The sequence below is a fragment of the Oratosquilla oratoria genome, chromosome 12, assembly GCF_046742065.1.
Source record: "Oratosquilla oratoria isolate Oo_2021 chromosome 12, ASM4674206v1, whole genome shotgun sequence".
Classification (NCBI taxonomy): Eukaryota; Metazoa; Arthropoda; class Malacostraca; order Stomatopoda; family Squillidae; genus Oratosquilla; species Oratosquilla oratoria.
Window position 1 is genome coordinate 33,458,068 of NC_134788.1, and position 14,129 is coordinate 33,472,196.

At 38.4% G+C, this 14,129-nt stretch overlaps 1 protein-coding gene across 1 annotated transcript; it reads left to right on the forward strand.

Moving 5' to 3' along the window:
- The first annotated feature begins 1,822 nt into the window (after positions 1 to 1,822).
- Positions 1,823 to 9,075, forward strand: LOC143031312 (uncharacterized). The gene is made up of 2 exons (XM_076194985.1): positions 1,823 to 2,160; positions 6,633 to 9,075. Exon 2 carries the CDS (start codon positions 7,008 to 7,010, stop codon positions 8,295 to 8,297), a length of 1,290 nt encoding a protein of 429 aa, XP_076051100.1. The 5' UTR covers positions 1,823 to 2,160; positions 6,633 to 7,007; the 3' UTR covers positions 8,298 to 9,075.
- The last annotated feature ends 5,054 nt before the right edge of the window (positions 9,076 to 14,129 follow it).

The window sequence follows — 14,129 nt, forward strand, 5'->3', positions numbered from 1 at the left end:
TGGATAGTGAAAAGGAACTCGGCGTAATTATCAGTGAGGATCTCAAATCAATGTAAGTAGTGTATTTCCGCCTCAGAAAAGGCAAATAAGAAGGAAATTTATGACTTGGCTGCATGTAGTCATATTAGCTAGATCGCGATTTCGGGTTCAAGACCCTTCTTCAGTAGTTGTAGGAACGTTCTATCTTTTTAGGATAAGAATCAATCCGATGAGTCTTATTAAAGTTCTAAGTTTTATACTAGAGTTTCAGCCTTGATTTTATGTACTACTAGCTTAGTGAGGGATGCCTGACTCCATTAGTAATACCATCCAAATCTGCGTTCACTCATAAATGTTCTGACCTCTCCCCCCCCTTTTTTTTTTTTTTGTCCTTCAGAAGTTTAGTTTAGTATAACAATGTTTGATGTTACAAATTGGTTTCCACCTTTGTTTTGCTAGTCATAGTATGGTGTATGTCTCGGGTAGGGTCCGAGAACAGTTATGATCTGAGCTTTTTCCTCGTTCTCCTTGTTGTTTTACTCATACGAGCACTGGTCCCCTGTACCCTACTTCTGGTGCTTCATGTTATAATGTACTACTCCCTAGTGTTCATACTAATTGCCCACTCCGTCCTGAGATTCAGGTAAAATGTTAGAATTAATTAATAGGTGACCCTAGCTGCAGTGTAGCATTGACTATAACATGTTGATACAGCTGTAGAATAATGTAGCATATCATTAATGGTACTACTCTGATATAGTGCTCACTCATACATGTTGATACAGCTGTAGAATAATGTAGTATATCATTCATGGTACTACTCTGATATAGTACTCACTCATACTGTTTTGTTACAATTTAACATTATTTTGTTGTTCCTTTGCTCAATGCAATGTTCCTTTTTGTGATAGTGCTCAATTTTTTGTCTAAATATCCTATATGTACGAACATTTTAGTAATATTAGCAAAACTATAACAATGTTTATGTGTCATATGTGTACTGTACGAACATTTTGGTAATATTAGCAAAACTATAACAATGTTTATGTGTCATGTGTGTACTGACTGGTATTACTCATGATTGTCTCTGGTCCACTTAACCCGCTACGTATGTTGTCTGTGTGACTTAGTGTAAAATAACAATCTGAGGACCCCAATGGAAATAAGCGTACGTGTTTTTTTGTGTTATCCTCGGCAATTTGCAATTATCATTCCGAACTATGTGTTCTTGTCATTATTTGCACTTCATGTACAATGATTCATTGCCAAATAGAGTCTATCTATCTTACTTGCTAATCACTCTAGGGGAAGTCACCCGGTATTTCGGGCAGTGACGAAATGTCGCGTCCTCCGGGTTCGTGTTGTGGCGGAATATGGCATGCTTGTGGTTATGGCGTTTGGTCTTGTGTAATTGGTGGCGTTTTGTCTCATACTGGCGTTTGTGGTGTTATTTCTCATGTTTGGATTGTCCTTGCAATCTTTATGCCCACTTTCAAAAGGAATGTATCAAGGATTGGACTTATTTCAGTGTTTGGTACAGTTATATAACGTGTTTTTCTCTCAACAACTTCGTTGTTTCCATTTTTACTTTCGTCACTTTTTAGCTTCGCTTTCTTTTTTTAGTTTATATAATAACCCTTCAGGGTTAAACTTAAATATCCTGAAGGGTTATTATAGGGTTAAACTTAAATATCCTTTAAATGTTTGAACGAGTAGTTGCAAAATACAACATTAAGGTTATGCATTGATACAAGAATCTAGTACATGCAGTGGAAGAGATTTGCTTATGTTACGAAAGGTGTAAATGCAAATATTATGAATTTGTAACATAACTAGATATGAGAAAAAGAGTGAAATCTTTGTTATCCACTTTGGCATATAGGAGTCCTAATAAAGCCAATGAAGAAAATAACACCCTTTTGAAGTCGATGAAGGAAATAAACTAATGTGGAGTAAAATACTCAAGGTAATGTGTGTATCTTGTTTATTTACAATCTTCTTAGCTGGCCGTCACTTCGTTTTAGTCGGTACGAAAATAAAACTTAAGAAATAATCTCGCAATTCATTGTGCACTGATTACATCATAGACTTAGATTTTGTTTTTCAGTATACAATCATTTTACAAGCAATTCAAGCAAGATGAATTGAACAACAGCTGTAAAGAATTACAGCGAGTCACAGGTAAGCATAATATACTAAGAATAGCTCGAATAAGTCCAATAAGGAGCTTATTTCTATCCATCGAGTAAACTTTTTCTTTATAAGCACACCAAAAGTCCACATCGTAATAATTGAAATAAAAAAGATGTTTTATAGTATAAGCAGCTACACAATGCAGACTTAAAAGAATCCTTGAGATTCCAGGGACATCTCTGAGATCGAGAAGTGGCATAGATTTTGGAAGCACAACGGTCATGCAGGCAATAAGCAAGTGTTATTATGAGTACTCTTCAATCGTGTATATGTGTTTATTATGTGGTAGAGGCTATTTTCCTTAACTGTTCATGACTTTATAGTGCCTGGTTTGATGTTCCGATCGCAATTGGGCAGTGCCAATTTGGTAGGCAGAAAGAAGTCTTGTCAAAACGCTTGTTTATTGTTAACATTCTCACACGCTAATCATGCAACAAACATAGAGACATAAATTAGTGAACAGGTTTCTTGTGTTTATTCTCGGTAAGCTCTTTTTTAATGCGAAGGTTGCAGAAGCAGGGTCATTCACCATAACCTAACCCAACACGTAGGCTTTATGGTGTCTTCGTGATTTACGAGTATGATTGCCACGTACACAAATGAAATTTTACGAAAATTTGCTTGTAATTCATTCGGAGTGACATTTACTGTATAGCCATAACCCAACCAATTACCCCCACCATCCATCATGCTTATTGTAGTTGATAGAATGGGGGTGGGGTGGATTGAATACCCTAACATAAAAATGAAGGAGACTGCAAGAGACCATAAGGCCTACATTAGACAGTTCCATCCCTAACTAGCTATAGATAGGGATGGGCTAGGTTCGGTTGGTATGGATAGGCAAGGTATTCTTTTCCAAGATGATAGGTATAACCATTTTATAGCATTATTGGATCATGCCAAAATCAGTGAACCCAACATCTCCATATCAAGAACAGTGAACCCAAAGTTACTCATATAAAGAATGGCCGACCCAAAGTTACTCATATAAAGAATGGACGACCCAAAGGTCCTCATGTAAACAATGGCCAGCTCAAATATATGTAAAAAAAGGTAAAACTTTGACAAATGTAATATGCTAATCAATATTGATGAATAAACAATGAGAATAATATGGTAGCATAATGTTCAGTTTCCCTAAAATTCTGTTAAAACTAGTCACTGAAAGGATACTGCATGGCAATTGCATTGCAGAACCCTGATAACCTGCCAACCATATACCTAACCTAACCTTGAGACTTCCTGGATATCTAAATACATACAAAAATCAAAACTAGGATATGAGGATTCGTAAAGGTTAACTAATGAATAGAAGCTTTGAAATTCAGTTACTGAAATGCTGTTCATGTACAGAAGTGTTTATGTTAAGAACAGGAAACCCAATTATACTTGTGTAAAGAATAACGAACCCAATATTATACTTGTAAAGAATAACGAACCCTATGATTAGGTACGTTAATCTTGACATGATCAGTTTTATTTATGGGCTCCTACTGCTATTTCTGCCAAAATTCCCTCGTGTACTTGCCAGTCCTTAGGGGTTCGGGGTAAGGTGTTCCCTGACAAATGGAAACCAATAAAGGATTCTCAAGAATCACAAATTTCGACTTCTGACATCCTTGGTTATTGGATGGGTGTAAATCTTATATATGTATATATATAGTCTCCATTTATCTGTGTTGCTGTATATTTCATCATACTCGGATTATTATTTTATTCCTTATAAGTTTTTGTGGCTTTTTATCTTTGTAATGTTTATTAATTCACTAATGTAACTTCTTATTTCCCTATTGATTTTCACTTTACTAATTTCTTGAAAATTTAAACCTTATGTTGATGTATGAGTAAGATTGCTACGGGACACAAAATTTCATGCTAATTACTTTGACTCATATGAAGTGGCTGTTTCCACTGAATAACTATAATTCAACAAGTTACTCAGACCGTGCGCCTCATTTCAGTAAGTGATGGGAGGGTTGAATGTAACCTAACCTTGGTGATAGGGGACAGGCTACAATAGATTAAATAAAGTAATTTACTTCTTATCCAAGGATGCGTGGGAAATGCGAAGAAAATGAGAGTGATGAGTGAGGAGAATGGAGGAGAAATAGGGAAGGATGAGGTGAAGGCAGTTGTAAAGATGATGAAAGCAGGTAAGGCACCTGGTCTGGATGGATGCCATGCAGAATGTCTGAAAAAGGGAGGTTCAGTGATGGTGGACTGGTTGGTGAGGTTATTTAATGTTTGCTGGAGAGAGGGTAGAGTACCGGAGGACTGGAGAAGTGCATGTATAGTTCCTCTTTACAAGGGAAAAGGGGACAAGTGTGAATGTAGTAGTTTCAGAGGGATTAGCCTGTTAAGTGTAGTAGGGAAGGCTTATGGGAGGATCTTAATTGAGAGGATTAGGAGAGGAACAGAAGGAGTAATTGGTGAGGAACAGTGTGGTTTTAGGACAGGTAGAGGTTGTGTAGATCAGATCTTTGTGGTAAGACAGATATGTGAGAAAGCTATAGGAAAGGGGAAGGATGTTTTTTGGGCTTTTATGGATCTGGAAAAGGCTTATGATAGGGTAGACAGAAAGGCACTGTGGGAGGTTATGCAAATTTATGGGATAGGAGGAAAGCTTCTCGGAGCTGTCAAGAGTTTTTATGAGAGTAGTAGAGGTTGTGTCAGGATTAGAAATGGAGAAAGTGAGTGGTTTGAAGTAAAGGTGGGACTTCGTCAAGGATGCATTATGTCGCCCTGGCTGTTCAACTTATACATGGATGGGGTGGTGCGAGAGGTGAATGCTAGGGTAGTGGGTCAGGGATTGGAGATGGTTAAAGAAAATGGAGAAAAGTGGGAGGTGAGCCAGCTGTTGTTTGCGGATGACACTGCACTTGTGGCAGGGTCAGAGGAGCGATTGAGGAAGCTGGTGGCAGAGTTTGGGAGAGTATGTGATAGAAGAAAGCTAAAGATAAATGTGGGTAAAAGTAAGGTGATGAGATGTACAAGGGGTGAAAGTGGCAGTAGACTGGAAGTGAACATTAAGGGAGAGCGACTGGAGGAAGTGGATAGTTTTAGATACTTGGGTGCAAGTGTAGCAGGAAAAGGTGGAGTGAAGGTGGAGGTAGAATGTAGATTGAGAGAAGCATGTAAATGCCTTGGTGGATTAAAAAGTGTAATGAGGAATAGATATTTGGGAATGGATGCTATGAGGAGAATTTATGAAGGAGTGATTGTTCCAACAGCTCTGTATGGGGCAGAATCGTGGAACATAAGAGAAGAAGAGAGAAGGAGTTTTAATGTGTTTGAGATGAGGTGTCTGAGAAGTATGTTGGGGGTTACTAGGCTGGATAGAGTGAGAAATGAGGAGGTGAGGAGGAGAACAGGGGTGAAAAAGGATTTGGGAGATAGGGTTGATGAAAGAATATTAGGATGGTTTGGACACATGGAAAGAATGAGTGAAGAAAGACTAGTAAAAGAGGTATGGAAGGCAGATGTGGAGGGAGTGAACATGAGGGGACGTCCTAGGATGAGGTGGATGGATGGGGTGAAGGGGGCTTTGGGGAAGAGGGGAATGTCTGTTGAGGAAGGAAGGGAGAGGACGGAAGACAGAGGTGAGTGGAGAATGGTTGTATATGGATGATGTTGTGATTGCATGAGGAGGAATGGGCGGGTGTGTGGGGGGTGTGGTAGTATGCGTGAGTAAATTTTGACGCAGCCCGAAGGGATTTCTCCCCGTCCTCTCCTTATATGCAAGGGGGGAAGGAGAGTGGGGGTCGCCGATTAAATGAAGCGGCCTTGCTGTGGATGTGCTGTGTCTTGCGACACTGCTTCTGACCCAGGGCGGTGGGCAGGGTGCAGGGATGACCCGTCATCCAGGAGGTGCTCAGATGAGAGGGAGGGTGGGAGGGGTGTGGAGTGTATTAAGGGATGAAATGGGTGGGAGTGTTTTTATGCCTTTCCCTTTCTGGCTACCTCCCTTGGAAGGGGGAAAAAGCCTTGGTATATGTATGTATGTATCCAAGGATGCCAAAAATCAAAATCTTATAGTTTTATTTATATTCTTTTTGTGGTATTTGTTCTGGATTTTACTAGTTTTCCTGCCAACTTGAAAGTTAAAGGGGGTGTCAAAAAAAAAGAGAGAGAGAGAGGACAAGTGATTTCTTGTAGAATTGAATATCCAATTCTCACAAGTCTCTCAAACATTGATTTATGACATCCTTGATTGGTGTCTGTGCATAATGGTTCTCTGTGAAATTTTGACAAAGAATCTTATTTCCAGTTAGGATATTTTATCTTACACCGACCTATTATTATTCTGTCCCCTATTCCTTTGCGGTGTTTATTCAGCCACTTCTAAGCTTCTTTCATTTGAGTTGTTTGTTCCCTTCCCATACTGCATTTTGGTTAATGCCCCACTGTATATGCTCTCAAAAAGATATATGTTAAACTTATTGTATATTTTGTTTCAGGTCGAGGGTAATTATCAACATTTCCATAGAAGAGGTATCCGAAGATTCCATATATTCATCACATAATAAAGAGAATCCGGTGTGACGTCTGCAACACACCTATCTCACAAATCATCTTCAATATCATACAGTGACCTATACCATAGAGAAACCTGTCTACTGTGAACTGTTTGAACTATCTCAGGAATGAGTGCTCTTAAATATTGTGTGAAGACCCACACTAGAAACCTTTCCAGTGTAACATGTGTCGTGCAGTTTTCTAACAAAAAAGTGCTCCCCCATACCAAATGATGACCCACACTGCAGAGAAACATTTTCCAGTGTGACCTGTTTGATGCAGCTTTCTTAGCAAAGCCTGACCTCAAACGACATGTGATGACTCATACTGGAGAAAAATATTTCCAATGTGACCTGTGCAATTCAAATTTCCCACAAAAGAGTGTTCTCAAATATCACATGATGACCCACACTGGAGAAAAGCCTTTCGTGTGTGACCTGTGCGATGCAGCTTTCCCAAAAAAGAGTGCTCTTAAACGACATGTGAGGACCCACACTGGAGAGAAGCCTTTCCAGTGTGCCCTGTGTGATGCAGCGTTCTCACAAAAGAATAATCTCAAAGAACACATGATGACCCATACTGGAGAGAAGCCTTTCCAGTGTGACATGTGTGATGCAGCTTTCTCCGTAAAGAGTTCTCTCAAATATCACGTGATGATCCACACTGGAGAGAAGCCTTTCCAGTGTGACCTGTGTGATGCAGCTTTCACGGGAAAGCGTCATCTCAGAGATCACGTGATGACCCACACTGGAGAGAAGCCTTTCGTGTGTGACCTGTGCGGTGCAGCTTTCTCAAGAAAGGGTAATCTTAAATATCACCTGAAGACCCACAGTGGAGAGAAGCCTTACCAATGTGACCAGTGTGATGCAGCTTTCTCAGGAAAGAGTTCCCTCAAATATCACGTGATGACTCATACTGGAGAGAAGCCTTTTAAATGTGACATATGTGCTGCAGCTTTCTCACAAAAGGGTAATCTAAAAAAACACGTGATGAACCACACTGGAGAGAAGCCTTTCCAATGTGACCTGTGTGGTGCAGCTTTCTCACAAACGAGTCATCTAAAACATCACTCGATGACGCACACTGGAGAGAAACCGTACCAGTGTGACCTGTGTGATTCTGCTTTCTCACTAAAGAGTAATCTCAAAGATCACATGAAGACCCACACTGGAGAGAAGCCTTTCCAGTGTGACCAGTGTGATAAAGCTTTCTCGAGAAAGAGTAATCTCAAATATCACGTGATGACCCACACTGGAGAGAAGCCTTTCCAATGTGACCTGTGCGATGCAGCTTTCCCAGGAAGGACTGCACTCAAACAACACGTGATGATCCACACTGGAGAGAGACCTTTCCAGTGTGGCCTGTGCGATGCAGCTTTCTTAGTAAATCGTGATCTCAAACGACACGTGTTGACCCACACTGGAGAGAAGCCTTTCCAGTGTGACCTGTGTCATGCAGCTTTCTCACAAAAGAGTAGTCTCAAACGACACATGATAACCCACACTAGAGAGAAACCTTTCAAGTGTGACCTGTGCGATGCAGTGTTCTCACTAAACAGTGATATGAAACGGCACGTGATGACCCACACTGGAGAGAAGTCTTTTTAGTATGACCTGTGTGGTGCAACTTTCCCACGAAAGAGTCATCTCATATATTACGTGATGACCCACACTGGAGAAAAAAAAAAAACTTCAATTTTAACCTGTTCAATGCAATTTTTCCAGAAATAAAGAAGGAAACAAAAACATACATCACGTGTTGACCCTTATAGGAAAGAAGCCTTTTCATTTTTCTCGCCAAGGACATATATAAAATGTAACGTGGTGACTCACGCTTCCTCTCGAAAGATTGATTTCATGTAGTGCGTAATGGTTCACACTGGTGAGAAGCCTCTCCAGTGTGACCTGTGACCTGTGATGGTATAACCAGATATCAATTATTGATCCACGGTTGTAAACCTGTCCGGTAGAGAAGTCGTTACGTGCATACTGTCAGTTGTAAATGTTGGTTTACCCTCAGTTGTGCAGTTGTTTGTGTAACTTTTTTGATTTGCCTATAGCGTAATTGCCTCTTTCTTGTTTGTAATTATTAAAGCTTCTTGAGTGTTACATTAATTGCAAAAATGTTCTTGTAGCAATGAAAAACCGTCGAGAAAATTAGAAAATGTGTAAGTGGTGTATATAGATGTTTGCACGTCATGGCGTGCAGATGTTCTGCTTACCTTAACGTTGTGTAAAGTTGGAGTAATCTGTGTTTTTACAGATATATGTACGGTAATATATTCAGCAATGTTTATTTTATCCAGTGAGACAACTCTCAGATTTCAACGAAGTCCTTCCAAGAATGATATCGGATATCATATGAATTGTTCATTGGTGACGAAGAATAAATCCAATTTGCTGAACGGTTTTGTTTTATTGTTATTTTTGCCAGGAATGGTGTGTTCGTGATGTTAAGCGGTAGTTTTGCATGTGCTTGTTCTTCTCTCACAACTTCTGAGACAGAGCCTCCTCTCTAGGTCGAGTTATGTTTATTTTTTTTTTTTAGTATGAGATCATTTTGTGATGGATGATAGAAGTTTATAATTAATTTATACGTGAACATTTGGTGGAGGACAATAGTTTCCAGGTGATTATCTGAACCAGTCGTGTGAACGTTTGCGTCATGTGATTTTTGACATATATCATGACGTCTCCATGACCTCTAGTGTCTGTATCAAATTTAGTTGTTGATTCATGCTTCTGCATGTAACATGTCTTTCTTCAAGTGAGTCTCGGGTTAATATACACTGGAGCATCCTTGACGGTGAGCTCTGGGTGTGTAGTGACCTGTTTTGGAGTTTGTGTCTAGCATTTTCTTTGATCGCAAGTTTTGAGGAAAGTTTTTTTTTTTTTCATCTGCCTATAGGCCAAACGGAAATACGATTTTGGAGCGACACCACCGCACTATCACGACCATCGCTGAGAGGGCACTGGTGTCACCTGTATAGGCAGTCCTCTGGTATACCATGTCTCCCAGGTCGGGGCAAGATTGAGAGTCAGTCCCCCAGAAGGTCATACTCAAGTATGAGTGGCGACATCCAAGCGTAGCGTCAAGACTGCTGCCGACTAACGTCGAGAAAGGAATTGTATCGGTGCGAGTTGGGGAGGTGTGGTTGGAACCACACGGTGGCAAATGTACCCCGTAGTGGGCGAGGGGTGATGTGACAGACGTGGATTGGCAGATCAATGTTTCTGTAAATGGAATGCCGCGGCATATCTTGGACATACGTCGGGTGGTTGACGGTGGATAAATTAATACAGCAACGACATCGCAGCAGAAGGAAACGCAACGTTAAGGCGACCACAGTGAAGCAAACGTCTTCCGTGATGGTTAGAGGACTATAACGTGGGAGATGGGGGAAGGTAAAAAATAGGATAATCTTGAAATCAATGGGGCGGGTGAATGCCATGGACGAATGCACGGAATGTGTGAGATGAGGGGAGATACCTTTGGCACCCTTGGCCCGCGGTACGCGGGACTCGGGAGGATTGGCACCAGTGATACGCGGGCTTTCGGGTTAGGGGCGACAGTGCTTTGGTTGGGTGCAATAAATGAAGACATGCTGAGTAAGAGTGCAAAGGTGTGTGATAATTAGGCGTTTAGGGCGTAGGCAGTGTAGGGATTAGTTGACAAGAGTGTGAACGGCCGTATCAACAGACCACAGACGGAAACGTTCTTGCGTGACTAACCTACTTGAATTCTACAACACAGTCGTCTCAAAAAGTGACAAAAGGAACTGTATAGGTATTATTTATATCTGAAATTTGCAAGGGTTTTTGATACCGTCCCATACGAAAGACTACTTGTTAAATTAACTTCACACGTAATAAGTGGCATCTTATTGAGCTGGATTAGTAATTGGTAAAACTATCGTAAACAGAGTTGTCCTAAATGGCAAAAATTCTAGAAGGAATTTTTGTACGAGTGGAATTCTCTAAGGTTCCGTTCAAGGGTAATTTCTATTCATAGTATATATAAATGAAATAGACCACGGACTGAAATATATTGTCTAACAAATTTACTGACGATACGAAACAGTTCGGAATGACAAATGATCACTTAAACCAATTATATATTCAAGAAGATTTAGTAACCTACAGCAATAGGCTGAAAAATGGCTAATGACATGAAACACAAGGAAATGAAAGGTTATGCATATAGGTGAAAATAATAAGTACGATTACAATTTGGAAATTCGTTAACAAAAGTGATAGTGAAAAGGATCTCGGCGTAATCATCATTGAGGATCCCAAATAGTAAGTAGTGTATTTCCGCCTCAAAGAACGCAAATAAGATTCTAGGAATGATTGAGCGATCTTTTAATTTTAAATGTCTATCTGTCATTAGCAAGCTATATAAATCGTTAGTTCGTCCACATTTGGAATATGCTGTGTCTGTATGGTCACCGAAGCTCATTAAAGACACTGACACATCGGAAAAGTACAATGGCGAGCCACAAAACTGATTCCAAGTATCAGAAATAAATCATACGAAAACAGACTAAAGCATATAATTCTATTTTCTCTTTAAACGTAGATTCATGGGTGGTTTGATAAAGGTCTTTAAGATTCTAAAGAGAAGTGACATCAAAAGTGACGAAATTTTCAAACTGAATGCAAATCAGACAATAAATAATGGTCTCAAACTGCTAGGAAGTAGATTAATTTTGAATTTGGTAGAAAAAATCCAAAACCATGTAGTAAATTGATGGAATAAACTTCCTGCAGGGGCAATGCAATGTAGTATAGTTCGAAGTTTTAAGGTCAATTAGGATAAGCACCTAAGCAATATATTGTAGTACCTATCACTTGTTTTATTTCATTACATTTATTCATCATTATTGACTTATTTATTATTTTTGTTTATTTCATTATATTTATCATTATTGACTTAGTTACTATTTATGTTTATTATTCATTTATTATTGTAGCTATTTTTGTTTATTGTCATTATCTTTTTATTTATTTTATTCATTTATCTACTTATACTTATCTGTCTATTTATCAATTATTATCCCCCACCCCCGCATTCAACCCAGTTATGGACCAAAAGGTCTCCTGTCTGCATGCTCTTCTATATTCCTAACCAATTCACTGTGCACTAATTGTAAATTTAGATTTTATATTTCATTTTTCATTATACAATCATTTTACAAGAAATTCAAGCCAAATAACTTTTAGAGGGCAGGGTAGATAAGATGGGGGAGAGGGAGGGAGGGGGGATTGGGGGTTTAGTGGAAGGAAAGAACGAAATGGAAGGAAGTTAGAGCTATGATAGATGTGGGGCAGACCCACTTGCCCGGTTAAATTTAGTCTTGTGGACTCTTTTAAGACCCAAATAACTTTTAAAAATTAATAAAACGACATAAAGAACGTCAATAGGAAAAGAAGACTAAGACACAAGTAACCATATAATGATATACCAGGAATAACTCAAGCCAAATAAAGGGGCAGATTTCCATCAAGTAAATTTTTTTTATTTATATTGACACCACAAGTCCACTTCGTGATAACTGAATACAAACAAGTGCTTTATAGTTTGAGCAGTTACGTAATGCAGACTTGAAAGAATCCTCGAGATTCTTGTAACACCTGTGAGAAGTGGCAAAGAGTTAAGTGTTATTATGAGCACTTGTCAATCGTGTACATGTATTTATTATGCGGTAGAGGCTATTTTCCTTAACTGTTCATGTCTTTATGTTGCCTAGTTTGTTATTTCCAATCGTATTTGGGCACTGCCATTTGGTAGGCAGAAAGTCTTGCCAAAATGCTTATTTAATGTTTATATTTTCACATGCCAAGCATGCAGCGATCGTAGATAAAAAGCCACAAACAAATGAAAATGTTAATTGGGGTACTATTTTCTGAGTAAGTTCTTTTTAATACAAAGGATGCAGTTTACAGAAGTATCATACATTATTTGGGGCTGGAATATTCAAATGACAAATACATATATTGAAAGCCCCGTCGCACTAGAGGAATGACTGCATTACAAAATATTAGTAAGGAACTTCTTTATATAGGAATGTCCAGAAGCAGTATCATTCAATATAACATAACCCCAAAAATAGGTTTATGGTGTCCGTGATTTACGAGTATTATTAACGCAGGAGGGAAAAAAAAGAAAAAGAAAAAGAAAAGAAAAATATATATATATGTATATATATATATGTATATATATATATATAATATACATATATGTATGTACATATATATATATATATGTATATATATGTATAATATATATATATATATATATACATATATATATATATACATATGTATATATATATATTGTACATTTATATAGATATATATGTACATATATATATATATATATATATATATATATATATATATATATATATTCTATATTGATTGATTGTAGTTGATAGAATGGTGTTGGGTTGGGTTGAATGTAACCTAACCTAGCTATAGATAGTGATAGGCTAGGTTTGGTTGACTAAATTTTTGTTTTTCTTACTCCAGGATGATAGGCATAAAAAAATTATTGTTTTATTTATGAGCATATGGTGCTATTTCTGCCAAAATTCCCTTGTTTACTTGCTAATTCTTAGGGGTGTGGGTGAAGTGGTGTTTGACAAATGGAAATCTGTAAAGGATTTGCAAGAATCATACATTGATTTGATGACATCCTTGAGTATTGAATGTATGTGGACCTCTGCAAAAATTTTACCAAGATTCATTATTTCCAGTGATTTATGCTACTGTATATCTCTGCACACTCTGATTACATTGGTCAACAAAGAATTTGTCCCAAGGACAACAATAGTTGTATCTTATATGTTTTTGCATGCAGAATCCAAAAGTAATGTCCAATTTTTTCCATCACCCACAAATTTTGTGTTCTGTGGTATGTCATGTTACGTGTGTCATGTGGGATAAATTTCAATCAAACGGTTGGTAACACTGTGTGAGATTGTTATGCACTTTTAGCCAATCTGTTCTCCAAATGAACCTCATTTATTGAGTCAGGGAGATCTGAATGATCTTGTGCGGGATCTAAACTTGTCAAAAAAGCAATCTCCTCTTGCTTACAAAGTTAGATTTTATTGTAAGCGACGTGATTCTAAATAGTTTTTCTCACTTGAGGATGTTGTGGTGTTTTGCAATGATGTATATTCAGATATGGAGGAACTTGACCATAAATATGACAGGAATGAGTTTGACGAGTTAAACACCATATGAGGACGGAGCCTTTATTTGTATGACGTTTCGCTTATTACAGCTTTTTCAAGTATAATAAGCGAAACGTCGTAAATATAAAGGCTTCGTCCTCATATGGTGTTTAACTCGTCAATCTTGTCGGCAACTGCCACTTTCATGAAAAAAGGAATGAGTTTATTGACTCCTAAAAAGTGAGCCTGAAAGCTGTTT

Bases quoted from the DNA above. Each gene is read 5' to 3' on its own strand.
- LOC143031312 (XM_076194985.1), top strand. From the start codon at position 7,008: ATGACTCATACTGGAGAAAAATATTTCCAATGTGACCTGTGCAATTCA.